We start from the raw sequence: 24,210 nt of genomic DNA, 5'->3' as shown, positions 1-24,210 counted from the left end.
GCAGGTGGCGATGGCCAAGACATGGTTGGCCATTAGTGGGGTTTATGCATATCTCCTAGCGGGGTTCTTTATACAGCGGCTGTGTGCCTACAGTCCTGTAACATTTATAGAACCATGTCTGATGTGTGTGGCCTGGGAGGAACTCCTGTGACATGAGCGATGTTGCTTGGCACCACACATGCCCACCCCATGAAGAAAATACTTTTAAATATCAGCTTTAAAATGTGGATTTGCAGTTGATTTTAGCATGAGGATATAGGGAAAGACTCACACTTGAATGAATGTAATCTTACAGCTACAAAAGTAATGTAAGGGGGACATCAGTTCATGCCACTTAAAAACAGTCAAGACAAACATCCACCAAGCAATCAAGTTAATCAAACAAAACAAAAACACAATATGCTAAAGAACTGACAAATCAAATGGAAAATACAGCTTAAATTTGGGTAGAGAGAGAGAGAGATGGAGAGACTGTCCTTATTTTCTCTTTTTGGCCTGTACTAGAGTCTCATGTGCCGGCTCTCTTAGTTTTTCATCATGCTTGAGCCTGAGGTAGCTAGTTAAGTGAATGTGTTAGCTGAGGTAGCTAGTAAAAATGAATATGTTTTTCCATCTTCACAGCTATTGCAACTGTTGTTTGGTGAATTAAGACAGGGTTTAGATATGGCGTCTATAAATTGACATCACAACTATGATTGATGATATGAACTATGATAGAGGCAGGACTCATTTGCATATTTATATATCCCCTAATACTAAATGAGGAAAGGTGTAAAGCAACATCCGAGCCATTTTAAGGCCATAAAGGTTGTTTTTTTCCATCAAAAAGAACAGATTCGTTTTTAAGGATTTAATCAATGTCAGGAGAGGGACTTTAAAAACTCACCTTTTTAAACAGCATTTGTCTAACTAGTTCATTTGATTGAGACACTTTATTAATGTAATAGTGTTGGTATTATTATTGTATTATACTTGATGCTTTACTTTAAAGTAACACTACGCAACAATTTGACACTTTTTGAGATATGGTTTTATAGGCAACTAGTTTTGGTACCATCCTCAAATTAATTTTGATAGCATATGGTCATGTGAAGGACAGATACACACCTGTGTCTTCCCCACTAGCCATCCAGAATATGCCCTATGTAGTTCTGTGTAACGGGCTGGAATACCCTGCAAAAATGGAAGAAAAGCTTTCATAGCATGACCTTGCCAGCTACACTGCCAAAAGACACCAGTTAGTGTGTTGGAAAGCTTCTATCAGTGTCAACTGGGCTATTGATGGTGTTTGCAAGGTTTTTGCATGCCTTTTAGGTAGTTAGCGTGCTAGTTTTGAAACAGAACTCCTTATTGCTGCTTTAATATAGTTGTTTGATTAATTTAATTGCATTATGTGTATTGCTTAATTTTGTCATTGTATTTTTGTATTAAGTTGCTTTGGACAAAAGCGACTTCAATTCCTTTACTATATCTATAGAAAGGAACAACTTAAGTACAGAGAGAAACAACATCTTTGATATTTCTGAAATAACTTTTATTACAATTATACTATATCTAGGCTTAGGTCCATTGATTTTACAAAAATAAGGCTCAACAGAGGGCTAAGAATATGCTAGCTTGGCAATGAGAGGTATCAGCTAAAGAAAGAAGTAATTCTACTAGCAAGTCCCATTGTAACTTTCTTTGTGTGATCCATTATCCTTTCCCCCAAAATAACTGTTAGGGTGGAGGCAAAGAACTTCATGACAGTAAGCTAAGAGGAAGGTTGTATCCTGTTTAGACCATGGATTTTAAACATCTTCTTAGAATGGGACTTGCTAAAAACTTTCTTTTCTTTGCAAAGGCACTCAATATTGTTATGTGAGGCCTTGTAACATCAACATGATTAACTGTGCTTTGTTTTACTTACTAAGCATGGCATATTAATAGCAAACATTCTCAGTACATATCCATTTATATATCATCCTGCGCTTTCAGTTACCATAGAACACTCTGTAGTACAAAGTCTTGTTTCTCCAAAGTGAATAGGAGTTGTCAAACTTCAGAAGATAGGTGCCTTCCCCAGGAAACTCATGGCTGCCACCCTGCACTGCAAGGTGACTATCCTGCCGATACATTGGCAGAATCTCTCCCAAGTTTGTGTTGGCAGTCAATTTACATCCTTTTTCAACATCAGCAACGTTTGCAGGTCCTGGAAAAGAAAAGAAAACCGTGTCATGACTATTACAGTAAAGAAGAAAGAAAACTACATGTGTTGTACTACGTTTTCAATATGATCAAGTAGTTGATATGGTGAGAACAGATAACTCAGTTCAGCTGATTCTGATCATGTAGATGTGATTCCATATACTGTATGTCATTAAAGGTTGATCTGTTTATAACCTCTTGGGCTTGACACAAAAACCTTATGTTTTGGTACAAACAAATGGAAGCACTTTACAGCTCGTAATAAGTGGGTAGTATCATCTTAAAAACATGGTGATAATTACACTTTACGAAAATGTGCCAAAGAAAAAAAAAAAGACATCAAAAGCCATGAGGAAATTCAGAAGCAGCGAAAATGTGTTATTGAAAGTGATGATGAAGACTAGACTACTATAGTTTGAATCACTTGTGTTGTTACTTTACTGTAAATAGGGGTTATGCGCAACATTCTTCCTCTAGACTCTTCTCAAAAAGCCATTTTAGCTGAACCGTTTTCTATTTATCATTGTAACTTGAAGTTAGCAAGTAATCTGCTAAATGACTAAATGTAAATTGGTTGCTAGGCAACGCCTGAAACAAACTGCGTCGTGAGAAGACTTGAGAGCTGAACAAAACGACATGTTTTCTATTTAGAATTTCCATTTCTTTTCATTTACAAAATGAAAGGAGCTAAAAATGCCATATAATAAACAACTTACTAACCTCGACTGTTCGGTCATGCCGGGAAATATCAGACTTCGGCTTTGCCGTATCAATCTCGCTATCGCTCGGTCGATACGTTACAGCCTCAGTCTGATATTTCCCGGCATGACCTCACTCTCGGTTAGTAAGTAGTTAGTATCATCTTAAAAACATGGTGATAATCCATAAATTGCTTAAATTTCCCAGTTGTTTCTAAATAATAATCCACCATTCATTGTGGCATCGGGGCTGTGCCAAAACTGTGAAAATTAACATGCTTCCAGTGCCATCTTATGAACATGCTTCTAGTGCCATCTTATGAACACGCTTCTAGTGCCATCTTATGAACATGCTTCTGGTGCCATCTTATGAACATGCTTCTAGTGCCATCTTATGAACATGCTTCTGGTGCCATCTTATGAACATGCTTCTGGTGCCATCTTATGAACATGCTTCTGGTGCCATCTTATGAACATGCTTCCAGTGCTATCTTATGACTGAAATTTACATTTGCTGTATGTGTGTTTCTTCGGTCATGCTCTTGACAAGCTTCATACAAACTTAAGATTGAATAAGTTTATTGCAATGAAAACATCAGCTCTTGGGCCACTGCAGAGAAATTGAATCCAAACCATTCAGCATTTTACAGCCCTGACAGCAAGTCATTTCCTTAAAGGTAATCCCTTTGACTCTTGGTAATGACTGGAAAAATACTTCTCGCAATTTCATAATTACACTTAAAACCTCAGTATTGGATATCACCATTACTATTTCAGTTAAAAAAGTAACCCTGGTCTTATCGACTGGTTACTCCTGTACTGCTGCTATGACAACATATTCTTTGACTAGAAGTAAACATGTATTGTGGTGTTCCATAGTTCCACCCCCGAAACTACTAAAATGACAGACAAAAAATAAATGGTTATAAACAGTTATAAAAAGTCTTCATATTTCAGTAGCAGTCTGTGTCTAGATTACAATCGGTATCTTTCTATTCAGATTTCAACTGAAACGTGTTTTCTGTTTTTCCCCGTTGTGTTTACTCATACACAACATTGGCTGATAACGTGTTCCCCTTTACGGCCTCCTGTGATTTACCTTTGATACCTCTGGTGAAAGGAGATTAGCCAAATATTAGATCAAGTACAATCTCTGTCAGGACCCGTATCATGATCATCTCCTAACTCTGTCATCAGCATCTCGATTGAAAAACTGTATTCATCGCAAAATCGAATTTGTTCATTTTGTTTGTAAACACAGAAATAAATCAAGCACACTTAACTATGCTGTACAACTGTGATTTTAAGCACACATATAATTGAAATACCCCTTTGTGACGGGAGCTTACGTTGTTACACAGCAATTAATATTAAGTAGGCGTACGGGTAGGGCAGGAGGAATTGGGAAAGGGGCGGAAATAAGGCACCATTCCATGGGCCTCATTTATAAAATGTTGCGTAGAAAACGTTTTCTGAAATGGTCGTAAGTGTTATTCACAGAAAACGAACGTACGCCCAAAAAAACACATGTACGCCATTCCTGCGTTTATAAATCACAAATGATCGTGGAATTGTGCGCACCTGAATTTCCGCCCTCAAAACGCCCCTACTTAATCTAATTAGCATATTCTCAATGCACAAACGGAGCGCAGACTCAATGGACAAACTCTCTGTGACAATGGCAAGCAAGAAAGAAACATGTAAAAAGAAGAATTATAGTGAGGCTGAATCCGACGTTCTGCTGATGGAAGATTCGGAGAGTTCCGAATTCCTGCTGTACTCCAGTATTGCCACAAGGAAATGTACTTACGCGAACTAGAACCAGACGTAGAGATACATCCTTTTCTACGTCTAAGACGGTTTTTATAAATCTGTACTTAGACGTGGATTTGATTGCACGAACACTCTAAGATCAAATCTGTGCATAAGTACGTTTTTATAAATGAGGCCCAATGATTGATAAATAATTGCTTATTAACTACAACAGTGCCAGACTTAACATACAGTGGGGAACATAAGTATTTGAACCCCTGCCGATTTTGCAAGTTTGGCCACTTGCAAAGAAATGTGTGATCTATAATTGTAATAGTAGGTGTATTTTAACAGTGAGAAACAGAATATCAACAACTGACCAACTACAAGAAAAGTCTGACGTCTGTGCTTGCCAACAAGGGTTATTCCACCAAGTACTAAGTCCTGTTTTGCTAGGGGTTCAAATACTTATTTTCTGCATCAAATACAAATAAAGTCATAAATGTTATAAAAAGCAGTTTTCTGGATTTTTTTGTTGATATTCTGTTTCTCACTGTTAAAATACACCTACCATTACAATTATAGATCACACATTTCTTTGCAAGTGGCCAAACTTGCGAAATCGGCAGGGGTTCAAATACTTATTTTCCCCACTGTAAGTGATTATTGTTCAGAAACAACTTGGAAATACTGGCAATTTATTAATTTACTGAAAAAGTGCGACCAGACAAACCAAACAAAATTTGATTCAAGATGTTTCTGGGATTGTATACTGTAGCAAATAAGTGTAATGAGGGGTCCCCCTGTCAATAAGTGTAATGAGGGGTCAATAAGTGTAATGAGGGGTCCCACTATCAGTAAGTGTCATGAGGGGTCAATAAGTGTAATGAGGGGTCCCCCTGTCAGTAAGTGTAATGAGGGGTCCCACTATCAGTAAGTGTAATGAGGGGTCCCCCTGTCAATAAGTGTAATGAGGGGTCCCCCTGTCAATAAGTGTCATGAGGGGCCAATAAGTGTAATGAGGGGTCCCCCTGTCAATAAGTGTAATGAGGGGTCCCCCTGTCAATAAGTGTCATGAGGGGCCAATAAGTGTAATGTGGGGTCCCCCTGTCAATAAGTTCAGGGCAAAGGGCAGTGAGGCAAGCGTGACTGGCTGTGGTGAAACTGAACCTCACTCGATGTGAATGAAAACAAAACCCATGCCCTCTGAATATCTATTGTGTAAACACACACTTCAACTTAAAGAGCACTGCATCATGGTCACCTGTTTCTATTGATCTCTATATTCATGTTTGTGAGTGTTTGTTACCTTTATTTTATTTAGATAGATTTGAGATCATTTATTGGTCAAATATGCAGTAGTATGATTTGAATCATTTGAAATACACTCACACATGGGTTGGGATAATATCCCCACTTGTGTGTTTCATTTTGTGACAGGGAAAACTTGTTGTGTACATTGAAAGATACAATCCCGTAAGGTGTCATTTTGGCTTAAATGTCTAGTGCAAAATTATTGCTAAAGTATTCTCATTCGTAATTTGTAAATATACTAGTAAAACTAGGGAAATTAAATGTTGTCAAACAGAACTGTATTACAGAGCAGTATTGCTGCCATTAATGTATTCAGATCTGATACATCCTGACAAACATACTGTTCTCAAATACACACGTACACATGGCATTCTATTCATGGGTATGACTAGGTTGTGTGTGTACAAAAATAAAAACACATTTGTTAGACACACACACCAACCTGTCCACACACAAATAAGTGTTCACACAATAGCCCCTATTAGGGCCAACCAGATGCAACATCCAACACTTGATGAAGTGTTGTAGCTGAATGTATGAACGTGAGGCTGACCAAACAAGCAGAGCTGAATTAATGTCACATCATGTCAAATGTCAATTATTTTATAGGTCTCGTCAAAGTGAAATTGTGTAACCCGGAGTGGCTTCAGTAACTACAAGTTTGTGGACTGTGGATCTTTCAAAGCATTGAAAAAGCATGCAAAACTGATTTCAAAGTGAAATGTAACTATTTCTGTATAAGTGTGGCTATCTCTCTGACTCATAACTGGTACATTGGTGTAATTGGGCAGGACTGGACTACAATCAACACAATTTGAGGCTGACCAAGCATCAGCAAGTTGTTCACTTCCTGTTTAGGTGTGGCATCGGATGCCAATCCATTTCCTGCCATTACATCCTCGTTTGAGATATCCAGTATTCCTTCACTATGTCACTATTATCATCACTATGTCTGGAGTTTATATCAACCAAGTCTGTTGGCGGAGTTCTAAAGGGTTTGTAGAAATTCTGTGACAATGCAAAACATTCAAAATGGCCAACTTCCTGATGGGGGGAATTAATACAAGCCACAGTGAAATATGCCTGACATGTTGATAACGATGCCCCCACCAAAATGTGTGAATATTGGACTAGCTTTGAGGCAACCACAGCATTAAACTAATTCAGAAATGTCAGATCTCCTGCCGCCATCTCCTTTGAGGTAGTCACCTTGTGCAGTGATGGACAGCTCCCAGTGCTCCTGCCATACTTGGAATGCTCCCTGGAAGTCTTGCTCTTTAAGTTTATCCAGCATCATCTGCACTGCACTTTGGATGTACTCAGCTGTGTCAAAATGGTGACCCCCTCAGCTTAAACTTCATCTGGGGAAAGAGGAAGAAGTTGCAGCAAGCCAAATCCAGCAAGTGAGTTGAAAACTCTTTTCCACACACTATGAGTGTGTGCTTTGTCAAGATGGAGCACCTAAATGCCAGTGTGCTACAGTTTGGGTCATTTGTGCATCCTCTAGGGTCAGACTGTTGACGGCGAGTTCTGCTGTAACGTCTGGGACAACATTCGGCGAAAACAACAATGATCGCCTGCCTGCCCAGAGCAGCGGTGTAATAAGGAAATATGCTTAAAAACTGGAGGGACTGTCTAGCTCTCTGTTCAGTGTGTGCACTCAAGAACACTTCAATGTTTATACACAGTCCTGCAAATGGGAAACAAGCAGAGTGGCTTGGAACGAGCCATAAACCATTCACAGGCTTCCACAGTCAAGAGTTTTCAAGAGTTCCTTCCAATTCCATTGCAGGGTGTTGAAGGGACCGGTATAATTAATCAGAATATGCCATAGTCAATAATTCAATGATCTTATACCTAGTTATAATTGTTACTTTTATTTGGATTTAACTAGCATGTAAACAGTTCCTGGGTGAATATACTTGATTTTGACCAGGGGAGTGAGGTGCGACATTGGTCTTACCTTCCCCCCCCCCCCCCCAGGTCGATACAAAGAGCCCTGCACCCATGGCTTATTTGAATAGACGGTAACACCCCTAAACTCAGCTTTTTAAGAACAGATCCCTGAAGGAATAAGTCAGACGAGTCTGAGGTGAAGCTATGAGTGGACATTCAGGCTTTGTCTCCCTTGGTTGGCCACCACTGTATAAGATTAAAACCTGGATCTTGACTGACTAAAATCCACTGACTGGTCTCCAATATATGGTATAAATTATATCCCATCAGTGTCTGGAGGTTTATAAAAAGTATTAAAAAGAAATTAGCACATTTAGTGAAAATTAAGGCCTTTAAAAAGTACTGAATAGTCTTTATTGCCAATGCCCAAAGAATTCAATTTTGTAGCTAGTTTTTATTGTGTACATTTTCCCAAAGCATTGGGTAGATATATGACAGGTTGAATGATTTTTTGTATAGGCAGGCTATCAACATCTGCTAGCTATGTCCTCTATAATAAACAGTCAATTTCAAGGCTCAGCTTACATTCACTGTAGCTAGAGGTAGTTAACCAGTGTCAGCACTCAATTCCGATGATGTTGAAGAGAGAATACCGTTATGGTGAAATGATGGGTGAGTAACATAGTTGCACACTACTTCAACTGAATGTATAATATTAGTATCCTAAATAGTGTATTCTAATGATAGAATCTGGCATTTGCAGCTAAGATATTTAGACATACATGATGGTTTCTCTAACATTGTTTAGCAACATTGCAAACCATCCATGAGCATGATTAGCTTAGATGCTAGCAAGCTAGTAAATGTTCAAACGTATACTGACTCACTGTTGTGAGTGGAGCACTTGAGTGGGGTTTATTTGTGTTTTAAACAGGACTCTTATGACTTCTACAAAAAAGAAAGAGAATTGGGGTCCATCCCATGCATAGAAAAAGAAAGGAGCAAGGTGACTAACACAGTCTTGTAAATTAACTGGCCCTGTATAGTACAATACTTGGAATTGAGTTTCAGATGAATGCAAGCCATTTCAGACAGTCCAGGACAGGAAGCAAACGTCCACCTTCAGAGAGCCCATAGAAGCTAAGCAAAGACTGGCTGACATATTTAGGTAAATGCAAATAGTCTAACTAAAGACAAATCAAAACTTTACTCATTTATTTATTGAAATATTATAATCAAAAATTATATTACAATACATTACATAGACACACATATAGTTTATTTGTGAGAGTACATTACATTTTGGTATGTATATGTACTACAATAACATTACAAAACAATATTATAAAATAATTGGATTCCTAATTCCATTTCGTTAACCATTGCAACATTAAAATTACTTTAATACATAAAGGTTTGATCACTAACATCAGTTATTGCGATAGTAGATCAACAACAGAATGATGAACTCCTCATATAGACTAGTTTCTATTTGGTGATTGTGTATAATGTGTACCTTCTTTTGCTTGCCTGTGTATGTGGGGAAAGCCTGCTGCTGCTGCTCCAGGTTCACAATGGTTGTCATTAGCAACTACAGCAGTCCGTTGTTTGTGTTTATTTCTTTAGTTCTGGCACTAAACTTGGGCAAATAATTAATCTGGGTTATCCCTGTGGATGGGTTATTTTAAAAGGTTATAAAGCTCTGCATATGATGGTTCTTCCCTTTTTCTTGTCTTTGACCTTGAAATGAAAAGTGCCAAAGAGCTTCCATTGATTGATTATTGCTTCTATACTCTCTGAAGAGTGTCAACATGACAACATGGACAACAAGGTTGCTGAAGTAAATTGTCTGCTGGCACTTTGGGGGAGGCTGCTGTACAGGCGAGACTGGAAGGAACCGTAGTTACCGACGCCTATGTCGTTACCACGGCAACCCATGCAGATTGGATTTGTGTGTTCAGACATCACCAACCTATCTCATCACTTGCAAACCACAGTCTGTCTCAAGTCAATTGTCTCAAAAGATCTGAAATGAGAAACAAATCCGATTTGCCTGCAGCCTGAACATAGCCTGTGTAATGTTTGAGTAGGAACGTGTTTGTGAATGTAATGTAATACTGCAAAGGCTGAACTTAATACACATTACATTTGAACTTAAACACTCAGTCTGGGAAGAAATGGAAACAGAAATCCCATTATGTTTCATTTCATTCTCTAATGTCCCACCCCTGATCCACTGGGTGGCTGTGGCTTCCGGATCAACTGTGCAAAAGTGTTTCTATTTGTTTTTACAAAGTTCTGTGTCTGTTAGGGAAACAGAAACAAATAGCTGTTAGATATGAAATTTGATATAACCAACTACCTCTTAGCTGGTTCATGGCCTCAGGTGAGGTGCACTCTGGGAGTGCAGTGTCCTCCTGCATTGAGGAGACATGCTAAGCAGTGGAGCTGCTCATCTTGAGCACTATCCTCCCAAAGCCCAAAGCCCATGGAAAGGGCTGGGCTGGACATATGTTGGGGCTTCCTAGAGCGGTGGAAGTTTCCAAACTGTATCGGTGCTCTTGATGATAAACACATCAACATCACTGGCCCACCAAAGTCAGGCAGCCTATTCCTTAACTATAATTGGTTGCTTCTTGTGGCTCTTGTATATGCTAATTGTAAATTTATCATTATCTAAGTCGGAAGTTCTGGGAGGACCACTGATGAGGGCACATACAGAAACTCATCACTTGGATGGGCAATGGAAAATCCACCAACTGGTGTGGAACATCTGGGGGATGGCAATAAGCTAACCATAAGCTACTAGTATGCATGAGGTCAGTCAGGGTAGCTACAGTGGGGAAAATAAGTATTTGAACCCCTGCCGATTTCGCAAGTTTGACCACTTGCAAAGAAATGTGTGTATATAAATCTATAACTGTAATAGTAGGTGTATTTTAACAGTGAGAAACAGAAGATCAACAAAAAAATCCAGAAAACTGCATTTTATAACATTTATGACTTAATTTGCATTTGATGCAGAAAATAAGTATTTGAACCCCTAGCAAAACATGACTTAGTACTTGGTGGAATAACCCTTGTTGGCAAGCACAGACGTCAGACTTTTCTTGTAGTTGGTCACCAGGTTTAGACACATCTCAGGAGGGATTTTGGTCCACTCCTCTTTGCAGATCCTCTCTCAATCCTTAAGGTTGCGTTTTCAATGGGAGGGGAGGGATGAGGGAATGAGGTTCAAGCCCAATATTCCACGTTACATGGCCCCATCCATAGTCCCCTCGATGCAGTGGAGTCGTCCTGTACCCTTGGCAGAGAAACAGCCCCAAAGCATAATGTTTCCACCTCCATGCTTGACGGTGGGGATGGTGTCATATTCAGCATTCTTCCCCCTCCAAACGCGGCAAGTCGAGTTGATGCCAAAGAGCTTGATTTTGGTCTCATCTGACCACATCCTGTCTCCCAATCCTCCTTAGAATCATTTAAGTGTTCATTGACAAACTTCAGACGGCCCTGTACATGTGTTTCCTTGAGCAGGGGGAACTTGCGAGTGATGCAGTACTTCAAACCATTACGGCGTAGTGTGTTGCCAATGGTTTTCTTGGTGACTGTGGTCCCAGCTGCCTTGTGATCATTCACAAGCTCCCCCTGTGTAGTTCTGGGGTTATTCTGCACCTTTCGGATGATCACCGATACCGCACGAGGGGATATCTTGCATGGAGCCCCAGACCTAGAGCGATTGACAGTTGTTTGATGTTGCTTCCATTAACGAACAATCGCACCAATAGTTGTCTGCTACTCACCAAGCTGCTTGCCGATGGTTTTGTAACCCATTCCAGCCTTGTGCAGGTCTGCAATCTTATCTCTGACGTCCTTGGTCAACTCTTTGGTCTTGCCCATGGTGGTAAGGTTGAAGGTGTGAAGTATGATTCTTTGGACAGGTTTCTTTTATACACGTCACCAGTTGAGATCAGGTGTACCTTGTTAGGCCTAATGAGGACTAATCTGTGTGCTTCTTGGGCACATAACTGGTCATTGGGAGCCAGAATTCTTGCTGTTTGCTTGAGGGTTCAAATACTTATTTTCTGCATCAAATACAAATAAAGTCATAAATGTTATAAAATGCAGTTTTCTGGATTTGTTTGTTGATATTCTATTTCTCACTGTTGAAATACACCTACCATTACAATTATAGATCACACATTTCTTTGCAAGTGACCAAACTTGCGAAATCGGCAGGGGTTCAAATACATATTTTCCCCACTGTATCTAGCATAAGCTACTAGTATGCATGAGGTCAGTCAGGGTAGCTATCTAGCATAAGCTACTAGCATGCATGAGGTCAGTCAGGGTAGCTAGCTACCGTAAGTTACTAGTTTGCATGAGGTCAGTCAGGGTAGCTAGCTTAACTGGTCCAGTGCAGTTGTTTACCAGCTAGACATTCCAATCCCTATATGAAGAGAGGTGAATTAAAATAAGATATGAAGTAAAGCCGAGACAATATATCAATAACACTTGCCTGAGCTGATGACAGATCGATTCTAAAGGAGTTGTCACAATAATGTGGTTTGCAGTTGTCATAGTAAATATGTATGGGATTTACTGTTTCAGTGTAAATAATACTTTGCCTGAAACATGACAGCAATTCCATTCTATAAAACTCTATCAGCATTTTTTGATTGTAATTATATCTGGTTGGCAAAACAGAAGAAAGTTTTGCCTAAGGCGTTGTGTAGAGCCAGCCCTGCCAGGAACCAAGGTACAATTAACAATGATAACTGACTAAATTCAATCAGAGAATTTGTCATATATATAGCTTACGTATATATGTAAAAGGGCTCTTAACTGTTCAGCTACATTAATTCTTCCCAGTTAAAATTAGTTACAGTATAACCAACCAGATAGTAAGCCAGGGTGATAGCTATTTGTGGCAGCTATACATATTTAGGCTAATCAACACCAGCTTGCTATGTTATAAACTACAAGTGAAATCGACAAAGTTAATTAGCCAAAAAATAATGATGCCGAACTTCAAGGTTTTGTGCCTTGCCGAGCTAACGTTAGCTAGCATCGTAGTGGCAGCCATAGCTAGCTTAAGTGGCTTACATATAAGAGAAACAACATTTTTCTAAGGCATTTCACTCACCTGCAACACCCATAACTTCCCCAATGTTCCTCCTTATACAGCAGGTCCGCTTCATGATCGGCTGATCTTCATCCATATGTGTGCTCACCAGAACAGAAAAATACAGACAGGGCGTCTGTCGCTTGCTTGCGTCAATTGCAGTTTGGACATGGTATAAATGTCCTGGTTTTCAATGGGCTAGATCTGTTTCTGTTTTCATAGGCTTTCTACACGGTGCTGACATTGACTGATGATCTGAACATTGTAGACACAAGTGTTAGCTACGTAGGCATAATTAAAGCATTCATCCGTTTCATGTAATTTGGTTACTAAACCTCTAATAAGTTTGGGATGACACTGTTTAGTTTGAAAGTCAGTGGCCATTATCATGCACAGGGATGAGATAGGTGTACAGTACGTCCCACTCTCGACTGTTAAAGGTAATGGCCTATCAGTCTTGAATGCCACTGTGGCCCTCTCTGCCACCTTCAGAATCATTTTGCAAAGTCAGTGTGAATTGTAAGAAAAGAAGATGGAAGAAAGGCCGTTTATGATTTATTTATAGTCCAAATCCAAATATGCAATGGATCAAATTACATTATAGTATGTAAATCACATTGCATTCCTGGAATAATACTAAATAGAACAAATATAAAATGAACAATAGAAGTTTTCAGTCCACAGAATTAGATTTATTATAATGATAATATAAAGAGGAAGGTTTTTAAAAGTTAGCTCACGTTTACAAAATGAATCGCTTTCATGGAAGTATAACATTGCCGGATGTCCTCAATGCAAATGGTCTGATGAATTACACGAATGGAATAAAAACATATTGCAGTAACAATGCTTGAATGTTTTCTGCATTTATGATAATGGATTATTTTTTGGCACTGCAATTCACTGGGGTTGCATTTCGTTTTTTAATTGAAAACTACATTCCAGCATTAAAAATTCAATACAAAAATATTCACCCTCCTAAAATACAGTTCCAAAATATTCTGTTGTTAAAATACTGTCTCCATTATTCAGAAGATGATATTCAACCCATTATTTTTCAACCTCACAAATTAAGGCTTCCAAAATTCAGGTCTTTAGATATGGGTATCACAGGAAGATTGTTGACACTTTCAATTGTAGGGGCAAGATCGCTAATCAGTTATGGGTGTATGGCACAAAGGGGGATGTTTATTACGATATGTTTGCTAGCTGTTAGCTGTAAGCTAAAATGACTGATAACTTCAAAGTTTGTGTTAGCTATTCCATGCTAGCTCAAAAGTGATAAGGTAATGTCTGAAATAAGAACCCACTAACTTAGCTTTTTGACTATCAAGCATAGCTAGTAATCATTACCAGCCAACAGCTAACATTAGCCTAGTTAGATTTCTCAAACCATTTAAAACAAGCCATTAATAACAGTCCTGAGAATGAAGTTTATTGTACACAACTCATTTTGCTATTTAAGACTCAAACGCATGTCTTTCTATGGCAATAGCTGTGATAGTGGAGACTTGCAACCAGGGGGGTTATTACATTTCTGACTCGCAGAAAATGTCAGCAAGTTGGCTGGTATTTAGTCATATAATACAGAATGTCCTTGACTGGGGAAGTTATGAAGCTAGTTGCACACAATAAATGCCTGAGCTCATTTTGAATACTGTTTTATTCATCTTAAAGCCCCATAACGTGAGAATTTTAGATTTTTTGCTGCTGAGCTTGTCCTAAGGTTGCGCAGTGTCATAAATACAAATACACGACCCTCTCATGGACAGTGTCATAAATACAAATACACGACCCTCTCATGGAAAGCATCATAAATACTAATACACGACCCTCTCGTGGACAGTGCACACGTGTATTAGTAATATCACAAGATTATACGCAAATATGACTCTGCATGGTTTTATTTGTCGTGACATTGGCGATGAACGCTAACATAAAACAAAGAATAATAAAAAAAAAGAATGACATGAGTATGTGTGACCTAATAAAATGCTGTTGGTGACTGGACAGTGTAATTTATTACAAGCCAGCTAAGTTAGGTTTTCAAGGTTGCAAACTTACAAGGTTTATTGGCATGACATTGACGATGAGTCGATGACTGATCAAACTTTTTGACATGAGATTCATTTATTTGGATGCTAGCCTTTGACAGGACAGGTCGATGACTTTGTGCATCTGGAAAAACTACAAATCTCTGAGAGGGATGACACCAATAAGGCTACAGTCTACAGTCTACATTGAATTCTTTCATAAATAACATTGGCTATGATGAAAAACTATGTCTATGATGAAAAACTAATCAGTCGACAACTTTCCTAACACAGCCAAACATCAAGCAGGCGCAACACAAGACAAAGAAAGACAGCTAATAAGTTATAACTGAATAGTCCGACAGAAAAAAGCCCAGATCAGCATCTGACTGGCATCCTTTTGTAACTGTTGCATTTTCTTGTGGAAATGCATCTCTAGTTAATATAATTTCACTCATCATTGGCACCACTTCTCCCAAGACAGTTTTCACAACATTGACACTATTCCAGTGATCATAGGTCCATCCTAATACAGTGTAGTGCCCTTGTATCTTTTAGGAAGTTCCTGCAAGTTGGCCAAAATACGTCGCTTTGGCTGGATCAATGGCTGGAGCGCCTCATAATGGTGGTCTTACATCATAAACATAAGGGCCTACACAGTCACAGAAATGAACCTTGTAACTGCTAAACTAAGTTAGTTAGTTGATGATATTTAAACTGACAGTACAAGCCAGTTACGAAATCTCATTTAGCTTGTAATGAAAACAAAATTTCGTTTTTCATTCATCGTTAATCTACTCACTATTCATTTAGTTAATCACACACATTTTGGAATTTATCATCATGTCCGTGAGAGCCGCCCTCTCCCCTCCCCTCCCATCCGGTGCTGTGTTGCACTGATGGCACGTTTCAGAACATTTGATTTGAAGCCACCTTGGTGACTAGGTCTATGCTTTGCTGCTGTTCACCAACTCATTGTAAAAACATCAACTGGAGACAGATAGAGTATTTCTTCAATACAAATTCGACCAGATTTCATCTTGTGAATTGCACCTTATCTTCACTGTTGCATTTCAGGCGAGTTGAGACAATGTGGGTTAACTAACAGAAGAAATCTTGCACTTCCATTACTTTTAGAATGTTAGATAAACTAATGTATTTAAACTTCTGGGATACTAGCGATGTGATTGTGAAGGTGAAATGTTGCTGCTAAAGAAAACTTAGTGTAAGCTGTAAAAGGTAAAACGTAGTCAGTCACCCGAGCAGAAACGTTTCAACTTGAAAACGCCATGATCAAATCCTGCAAATAGTGAAAAACTAGCCAGCTAACAGGGTAGTCCTATTTGTAACGGTTTAATGGATGTTCACTATAGCAGATTCTATTGCAATAGTTAAGATGTACATTAGCTACTCTATGTTTAACAACTAAAGAACATTTTTACACAGCTAGCGAGCTATTTATGTATTGCATTAACAAGTGTAACATTATTTGTAATGGATGTTAACTACAGCAATAGAATCTGGTAAAGGATAACCACTTCAGAGTTCACTGTTTGCAAGGGGGGGAAGGGGTTTATGCAGAACAACTTGCAAACACCTTATCAGTAGTGTAGCCTAGATTTTTCCTAGATCTCATTAAGTTACATTGCACACAATGAATATAGACCATGAACTCAGTTTGAACATTGACTGATTTTTAATATTTGAATAGTAGACTGCGTTGTCTGTGTCACAATGTCAGTAATTCATTGGTGTTATGATTGCTGTATTTTACAGTGACATTCTAAATGGACTGGGATTATTCTAGGCTGTTGGTACAGAAAATACAATATTTTGAATGTTACTCTACCCTACATGCTAATGCCAGCAACATCAGACCCAAGCAACTCATTTTATAAATGTGAGCTACCTTCTTTTTAAAACCATCTTGATTAAATGGAAGGAGGCTGTCCCACACATACACTCTCAGTGTATTAAATATGCAATGTCTAGGTCTTGCACTGGAGAAAAATAGGTATCACTTCAGAGGATTGAAAAAGAAATGTGATAAGAGTTGGGGTCTTTTTTTATTTATTTATTAACGATTCTGAGTGTAAAGCTGTCTTGCGGTTTCCCGTTCTCTTTGATTTGAATTAATTCCTTGTTTCCAATGTGATGGAAAAAAACTAATAAAAGACCTTTGAAAGCAGACAGAAAATAAGGAAACAGCCCCATGGTACACTTGGACAAACCACAAAGTCTCAAGAGAAAATTGTAAACCTCCAAACTAAGTATTTCATGGAGAGACAGCCTTGTAACCTATACAAAAGCAATCTGTGATGCCAAATCAGCCTATTATTCAAAAGCAATCTGTGATGCCAAATCAGCCATCATTCCTCACAAATTGAAGCAAATAAAACAATACCAGGTTCCTTTTCAACACGATTTCCAGACTAACAAAGAGGCATAATGCAGTTGACCACTCTTTCTTACTCTATGAACCTGTTTGATTAATTTTTTTATTCAATTTTATTTTATTAATTGATATAGTGCCATTAACAATATACCTTTTCTCCAAGTGCTTCACAGAGCCCATCCCCTAGAGCTATTGTGTTGTTATTATGTCTCATTCCTGAGCACGCAGTGGGCAACTTGAATTAAAGAAATATGTTTTGCATACACAAAATTAAATTTGAACTTGGTTTGAGCACACAAATATATTTTCCACATGCACTAAAATTCCAATGTACACTCCCTCGCACATCTCACACTCACACACTCAGCCCCCCATCCTCTTTTTATATCTCTACCCGGCCGGCTTAAAGCTTTTCCTTGCCTCTGTCGCCATTGTGCTTGCTCTAAGGGGGACTCTGTAAAGAGCCTTGAGATAATTTTATTGTTTTGGCACTATATAAATCAAATAAATAGAATTGAATTGAATTGAATGCTCAATTACAATATAAAAACCAGGTATGAATATTTGAATTACTGATGATATTAGCTGTTTTGCTAAAGTAAAGTTATAAATCAAGACAAAATACAATTTTGTATGTATTCTCATTGCTTTTTATTTTCCAGTGAAATCTCTTCTCATAGTCCCTTTGAATAAGAGTTTTTGCTGGGGTGGACACACCTTTCCATTTATCCACACCATGACAGTTGTTCTTGAGGTGCTTCCTGTGCTGCTGGCTGACATCCCCTACATGTGGGATAATAGGCACCCCCAGCTTGGTCATAATGAGCCCTTTTCATCTGGTTCAGTCATCACTGGACATTAGAGTTGGACCTGTTTCATAATGAGCCCTTTTCATCTGGTTCAGTCATCACTGGACATTAGAGTTGGACCTGTTTCATAATGAGCCCTTTTCATCTGGTTCAGTCATCACTGGACATTAGAATTGGACCTGTTTCTTGTAAAGCTGCAAAATAATGAGGCATTGTTTAAAAATCCATGTGGAAATCCATACATGTCATAACTATTCAGGTAGAGTTTGAGTTTATTAATATAGCACAATGTGTTGTTGTTGTTGTTGTTGTTGTTACTAATTGGTAATGTAATGGGTGCAATCATTCATCTTTCCACTGATACTGCATTGGAACTTTAAAAATATCTTTCATATAATTTAAAATACAAAATGTTACATCTTTCTAAATCTACAGGTTGGACAGGTAGGCAGGTCATGGATGTTACACTGTGTCATAGCCTACCTGATACAGTTCCCTTGTTAAACTGGCATAAAGACAAATCCATGCTGTTTTCATACCTGAGATGCTGTAGTAGACCAGGCAAAAATCCAGAAATATGAACAGCTGTGGGAGAGAGAGGGAGAGAGATTAATACTGAAAGTGTTTTATTAAATCTAGTCTATACAGTTTCTTTAAGAAACTACAGCTAAGACAGACAACTGTGACAGGCTGTGATTGTGGATTCATGGAGAAAAACTACAATTATAAAAAGGCAAAGATTGCAAAATGAGTTCATAAATTTGGGAACATAAGTCAACTTGAATAACAGCAAACTAAAGTTCTTACAAAACCGCGTTTAACCATTGATTGCATATAGATGCTGCATTCTACAATCATTGCCTTTAATGTTAACGTTACCTAGCAAGGCTGAGAGCACCTAAAATACTAGATTAGCTTGGTAGTCCTAGCTAGCTTTCTAGTTAAATTGTAATAAAAGTAAAGTAAAGAGGCACATGCTTGAACACTGCAGAAACAGAAAAACAGGACTACAACGTTAGTTATGTTGATTTTATCATAAGATACTCACTATCTATGTTACTAAGCAGCTCACGTTAGCTAACATTGAAGTTAATGAAAGTTATTAACTAAATGTCGCTGGCTTACGGCAAAAAAAAACGATCTCTGTTAATACTCACCAAGCATTCCATGCAGCATGTCCGAAGGACCACCAGCACTGACTGAAACTTGTCATGGGTTGGTGATCGCCTACAGCCGGTCGGAAGGACCCCCAGCACTGACTGAAGGACCCCCAGCACTGACTGAAGGACCACCAGCACTGACTGAAACTCTTCATGGGTTGGTGATCGCCTACAGCTTGGTGTTTGTGACCTGTGGTACTCATTCCACATTACTTCTAATGCATCACATACATGTTCATTACCAGCCCATTACTTTGCTAATATGTACCATCACAAGCATCCACTCAACCTACTGATAGTAGCCCTATGAGTACAATAAGATCCCCAATTTGTTGGAAGACCATCATTTTATTTAATAATGGCTATACCCGTTCCCTTCCTCTTCACCCTGCAGCTTTGTACACGTGTACTGCATGTTTGCCAGTATAATGTATGTACGAATTATCCGCTTGTTTCTTGCATCTCTTGTGATTCATTTTTCACTGGACAAACACTGCACATGTAGCAGCTGTTTTATCCCACATTATTGATGTCCAGACAGTCACAATCACAATCAGGCCTTGAACATAATACATTTCCTCTAACCTTCTGGCTGCTCCTCTTCCTCTTCGTCATCACTGGACTCACTAACATGGACAGTGATGGCAGAGCTGGTGACTGGTGACCAATCAAAGTACACACCAAAGCCAATGTCATAGCCGTCAGTGGCAAACTCCCAACATACACGCTGGTATTCTGCTACAGTGGGAACATGCACTGTCATGATGTTGCCACGGTTAACCTTCACCACAGCACCCTTCTCTTGTTGCAGATTTGTCTTCAGCTCCTTCAGGGACCCTGTCGTCCAGGTGGAGGGAGGCTTTACCAGAGGCATAGCTGAGAGTAGGAGGAGGAATGGGAGAAACACAGAAAGAGCAAGATGAGTGGACGCTTTCAAGTAAGTACCTTTTTACATTTAATGTATGGAAAAGTGTGAAAAATAACTGTGTTCACCGTGTTTTGCCTCTTAAAATGTATAAAAAGCCAATGAATTAAGATGATGGTCAGAAATCAGATGGCCCCCCCAAAGTCCTTAGTAGAAAATCTCATTTTGATTTTACTACAGACACATCATGGTGATCACCCAATTAAATTGTTCCGAGAGGAAACATGGAAACATCCAATCTGAAACCTAATCATGTTTGATATAATGGGACAGTAGATGCTCAACAGAGAGTAAGGCAGCGTTCACAGCGAGACACATTTCTTGTCTCCAAAATATGACACGTTCCAAAAATGGGAGCATTAAAAAACGCCATGTTGCATGTGTATTGGTGCTGTATGTTATATTATGTTATATTGGTGCGATTATTTAGCCTGACAATGTCATACTCATAATTCTAGTCAGAATATGAGTCTGATATCGCTCCATTGGGCTGTGATTATGGGGCGTGTTTCAACCGAACCAGGAGAAAAAATGCCTCTTCGCTCAATTGGTTACCTACGACCAATCAGAACAACGTAGTATGTGACCAGGGCCAGCTGATAAATTAAACTTTCACCGGATCCCGTAGGAAGGAAGGCAAAAACATATTTTTTTCGATTGACAAATGCCTTGATCGCATTTCTCTGTTCCTCTTTCAAAATGAATGCACAGTCAATGTCTAAATGGACTCGAATCTTTACATTTCAGCTCTCCAGCGGCAGCCATGTTTGTTGAAAACGAATTCAACCCGTGTGTTGATGACGTGGTTGATTACGTTACTGTTGATCATCTGTCCATTATCGTATAAAGCCCGCCTTGACAATTTGATTGGTCCGGCAATTTCTGTCCGGAGATAAATTTCTCCCCATTGGAGTAATGCCAGAGCGAACTTCCCGACTTCAAATGTTGTGGGCGGGGCTAAGTTCGGTCTGGTATCCAGGCTAGCGATTATTAGCAAATGGAAGCAACACCAAACAACTGTCAATCTCCCTCGGTCTGGGGCTCCATGCAAGATCTCGCCTCGTGCCGTATCGGTGATCATCCGAAACGTGCAGGATAACCCCAGAACTACACGAGAGGAGCTTGTGAATGATCTCAAGGCAGCTGGGACCCCAGTCACCAAGAAAACAATCGGCAACACACTACGCCGTAATGGTTTGAAGTCCTGCAGCACTCGCAAGGTCCCCCTGCTCAAGGAAGCACATGTACAGGGCCGTCTGAAGTTTGCCAATGAACACTTGAATGATTCTAAGAAGGATTTGGAGAACGTTTTGTGGTCAGATGAGACTAAAATCGAGCTCTTTGGCATCAACTCGACTTGCCGCATTTGGAGGGGGAAGAATGCTGAATATGACCCCAAGAACACCATTCCCACCGTCAAGCATGGAGGTGGAAACATTATGCTTTGGGGCTGTTTCTCTGCCAAGGGTACAGGATGACTCCACCGCATCGAGGGGACTATGGATGGGGCCATGTACCGTGGAATATTGGGCGTGAACCTCATTCCCTCCCATTGAAAACGCAACCTTAAGGATTTGGAGAGGATCTGCAAAGAGGAGTGGACCAAAATCCCTCCTGACGTGTGTAAACCTGGTGACCAACTAGAAGAACAATCTGACGTCTGTGCTTGCCAACAAGGGTTACTCCACCAAGTACTAAGTCATGTTTTGCTAGGGGTTCAAATACTTATTTGCCACGATCAAATGCAAATCAATTCATAACTGTTATAAAATGCCTTTTTCTGGATGTTTTTGTTGATATTCTGTCTCTCACTCTTAAAATAGATCTACCATTACAATTATAGATCACGCAAGTGGTCAAACTTGCGAAAATCGGCAGGGGTTCAAATACTTATACTTTCCCCACTGTATGTGTTGATGCTATATGTTATACCTAGATAGATAGCTAGCTCCCTGTTGCGTGTGTGTTGATGCTGTATGTTATAAAGCGCCTAGAGACAATTGTATTGTTATGGCGCTCTATAAATAAAATTGAATTGAATTGAATATACTATATAGATATAGATAGCTAGCTCCCTGTTGCGTGTGTGTTGATGCTGTATGTTATAAAGCGCCTAGAGACAATTGTATTGTTATGGCGCTATATAAATAAAATTGAATTGAATTGAATATACTATATAGATATAGATAGATAGCTAGCTCACTGTTGCGTGTGTGTTGATGCTGTATGTTATACTTAGATAGATAGCTAGCGCCCTGTTGCGTGTGTGTTGATGCTGTATGTTATAAAGCGCCTAGAGACAATTGTATTGTTATGGCGCTATATAATTAAAATTGAATTGAATATACTATATAGATAGATAGATATAGATAGCTAGCTCACTGTTGTGTGTGTGTTGATGCTGTATGTTATACTTGGATAGATAGCTAGCTCCCTGTTGCATGTGTGTTGATGCTGTATGTTATACTTAGAAAGATAGCTAGCTCACTGTTGCGTGCATGTTGATGCTGTATGTTATACTTAGATAGATAGCTAGCTCACTGTTGCATGTGTGTTGATGCTGTATGTTATACTTAGATAGATAGCTAGCTCACTGTTGCGTGTGTGTTGATGCTGTATGTTATACTTAGATAGATAGCTAGCTCCCTGGCACAGGTGTAGCAATATCATAATATTACTATTCATGTAAGACTAGACAGTGGTACGTAATATCACAGTCAAGTGAAAGAATGACAAGGAAGTTACTGAAGCTAGGACCTAAAAACAGTAGGCTGTAAAAAAAAAACTGAATAATATGGTTATGGTTAAGGTATTAAGCATTTTTCAATTCTGGGAACTAGAAGACTAGATCACATCTCAGGAACTCTGATGAAACTTGGTGTAGGGACTTTTACCACAGTGGGGCGCTACAATACACAAAAAAATGTTTTGCCTATGACAAGGTACCAAGAGAAGAACCAAAGAACCAACCCGCATAAAATATTCCAAAATGTTTCAAATGCAATGAACAATGGCGCATGGGGTTATGTTGATAACGGGGATGTTTCTAGTGAGATTGACAGGTTGACTGGGTAGTTACCTTGCTAACATGCTAATATTAGATAGCTGGTTCAGACAAATCACCTCAGACATATTCTTCAGTTACAATAACCGGGTTTTTTTGTACAGTTAAAAAGTTAAACAAACTACTTTTATGTACAAAGCAACGCAGCGCAACAGAACCACAACTCAGTTAGGCAACTCATGACGTCACTAGGGATGCACGATAATATCGGCACGACATCGGTATCTGCAGATAAAAGCTTGAAAACTTAATTATCAGCATCTGCAGATATGAACATTTCTGCCGATGTACCTGGCCGATAAGGTGACGTTCAAATTATGCGCACGCGAAGCAAATGTTTTGGTTACTATAAGCGCCAACAACGTAACGTCGACTGTGTGGCAGTACTTCACCGATAGAGGATGTTGACATGCTATTTGTCAGGAAACTTTTCAGGAGATGGAAGAGGAGACGACAGCTTGGCCGTAACGTAGGTTGCATGCATAGATGCAGACCACCCGCGTGCAACTCTTTGCAACATTACCTGTCGCGCGCCAATAGAAGTTAATAAGTTGCTAGTTAGCTGGACAACACTAGCTAGTTAGCTTGCATGCTACGTGACACCAGCGAAGTTGATGATCTCATTTGACGGGATGTGAAACGTTATGTCACGAGCCCACGCTATCTGTACATGGCTTACTTTTGCATATATGGAATTTATATAGCTAACTTGGCAATAACGTTACATAGGTTAGTCTAAAAATCCTGGAAGGGATGTTATTAAACTGTAAGTCAGTTAACCAACGCTAGCTTGCCAAGTTGCATTTCCAGAGTGTAGTTGTTCAAGTTCAAGGAGGTACTGTTCAAGTATGAAAA

The 24,210-nt window shown here is 39.2% G+C and overlaps 1 protein-coding gene across 1 annotated transcript in view; it reads right to left on the bottom strand.

Moving 5' to 3' along the window:
* Positions 1-1,517: 1,517 nt before the first annotated feature.
* Positions 1,518-24,210, bottom strand: part of tmed8 (transmembrane p24 trafficking protein 8) — a 33,062-nt gene continuing 10,369 nt past the window's right edge. The window contains exons 2-3 of the mRNA XM_012828177.3: positions 19,952-20,242; positions 1,518-2,191 (exon numbers count right to left, since the gene is read on the bottom strand). Of these exons, the coding sequence (XP_012683631.1) occupies positions 1,974-2,191; positions 19,952-20,240 (507 nt within the window). The 5' untranslated portion in view covers positions 20,241-20,242 and the 3' untranslated portion in view covers positions 1,518-1,973. The remainder of the gene's footprint in view (positions 2,192-19,951; positions 20,243-24,210) is intronic.

Source organism: Clupea harengus, chromosome 8 (assembly GCF_900700415.2).
Source record: "Clupea harengus chromosome 8, Ch_v2.0.2, whole genome shotgun sequence".
Classification (NCBI taxonomy): domain Eukaryota; kingdom Metazoa; phylum Chordata; class Actinopteri; order Clupeiformes; family Clupeidae; genus Clupea; species Clupea harengus.
Note: the sequence above shows the minus strand (reverse complement) of the source record. Positions and strands in the feature narration are given on the sequence as shown.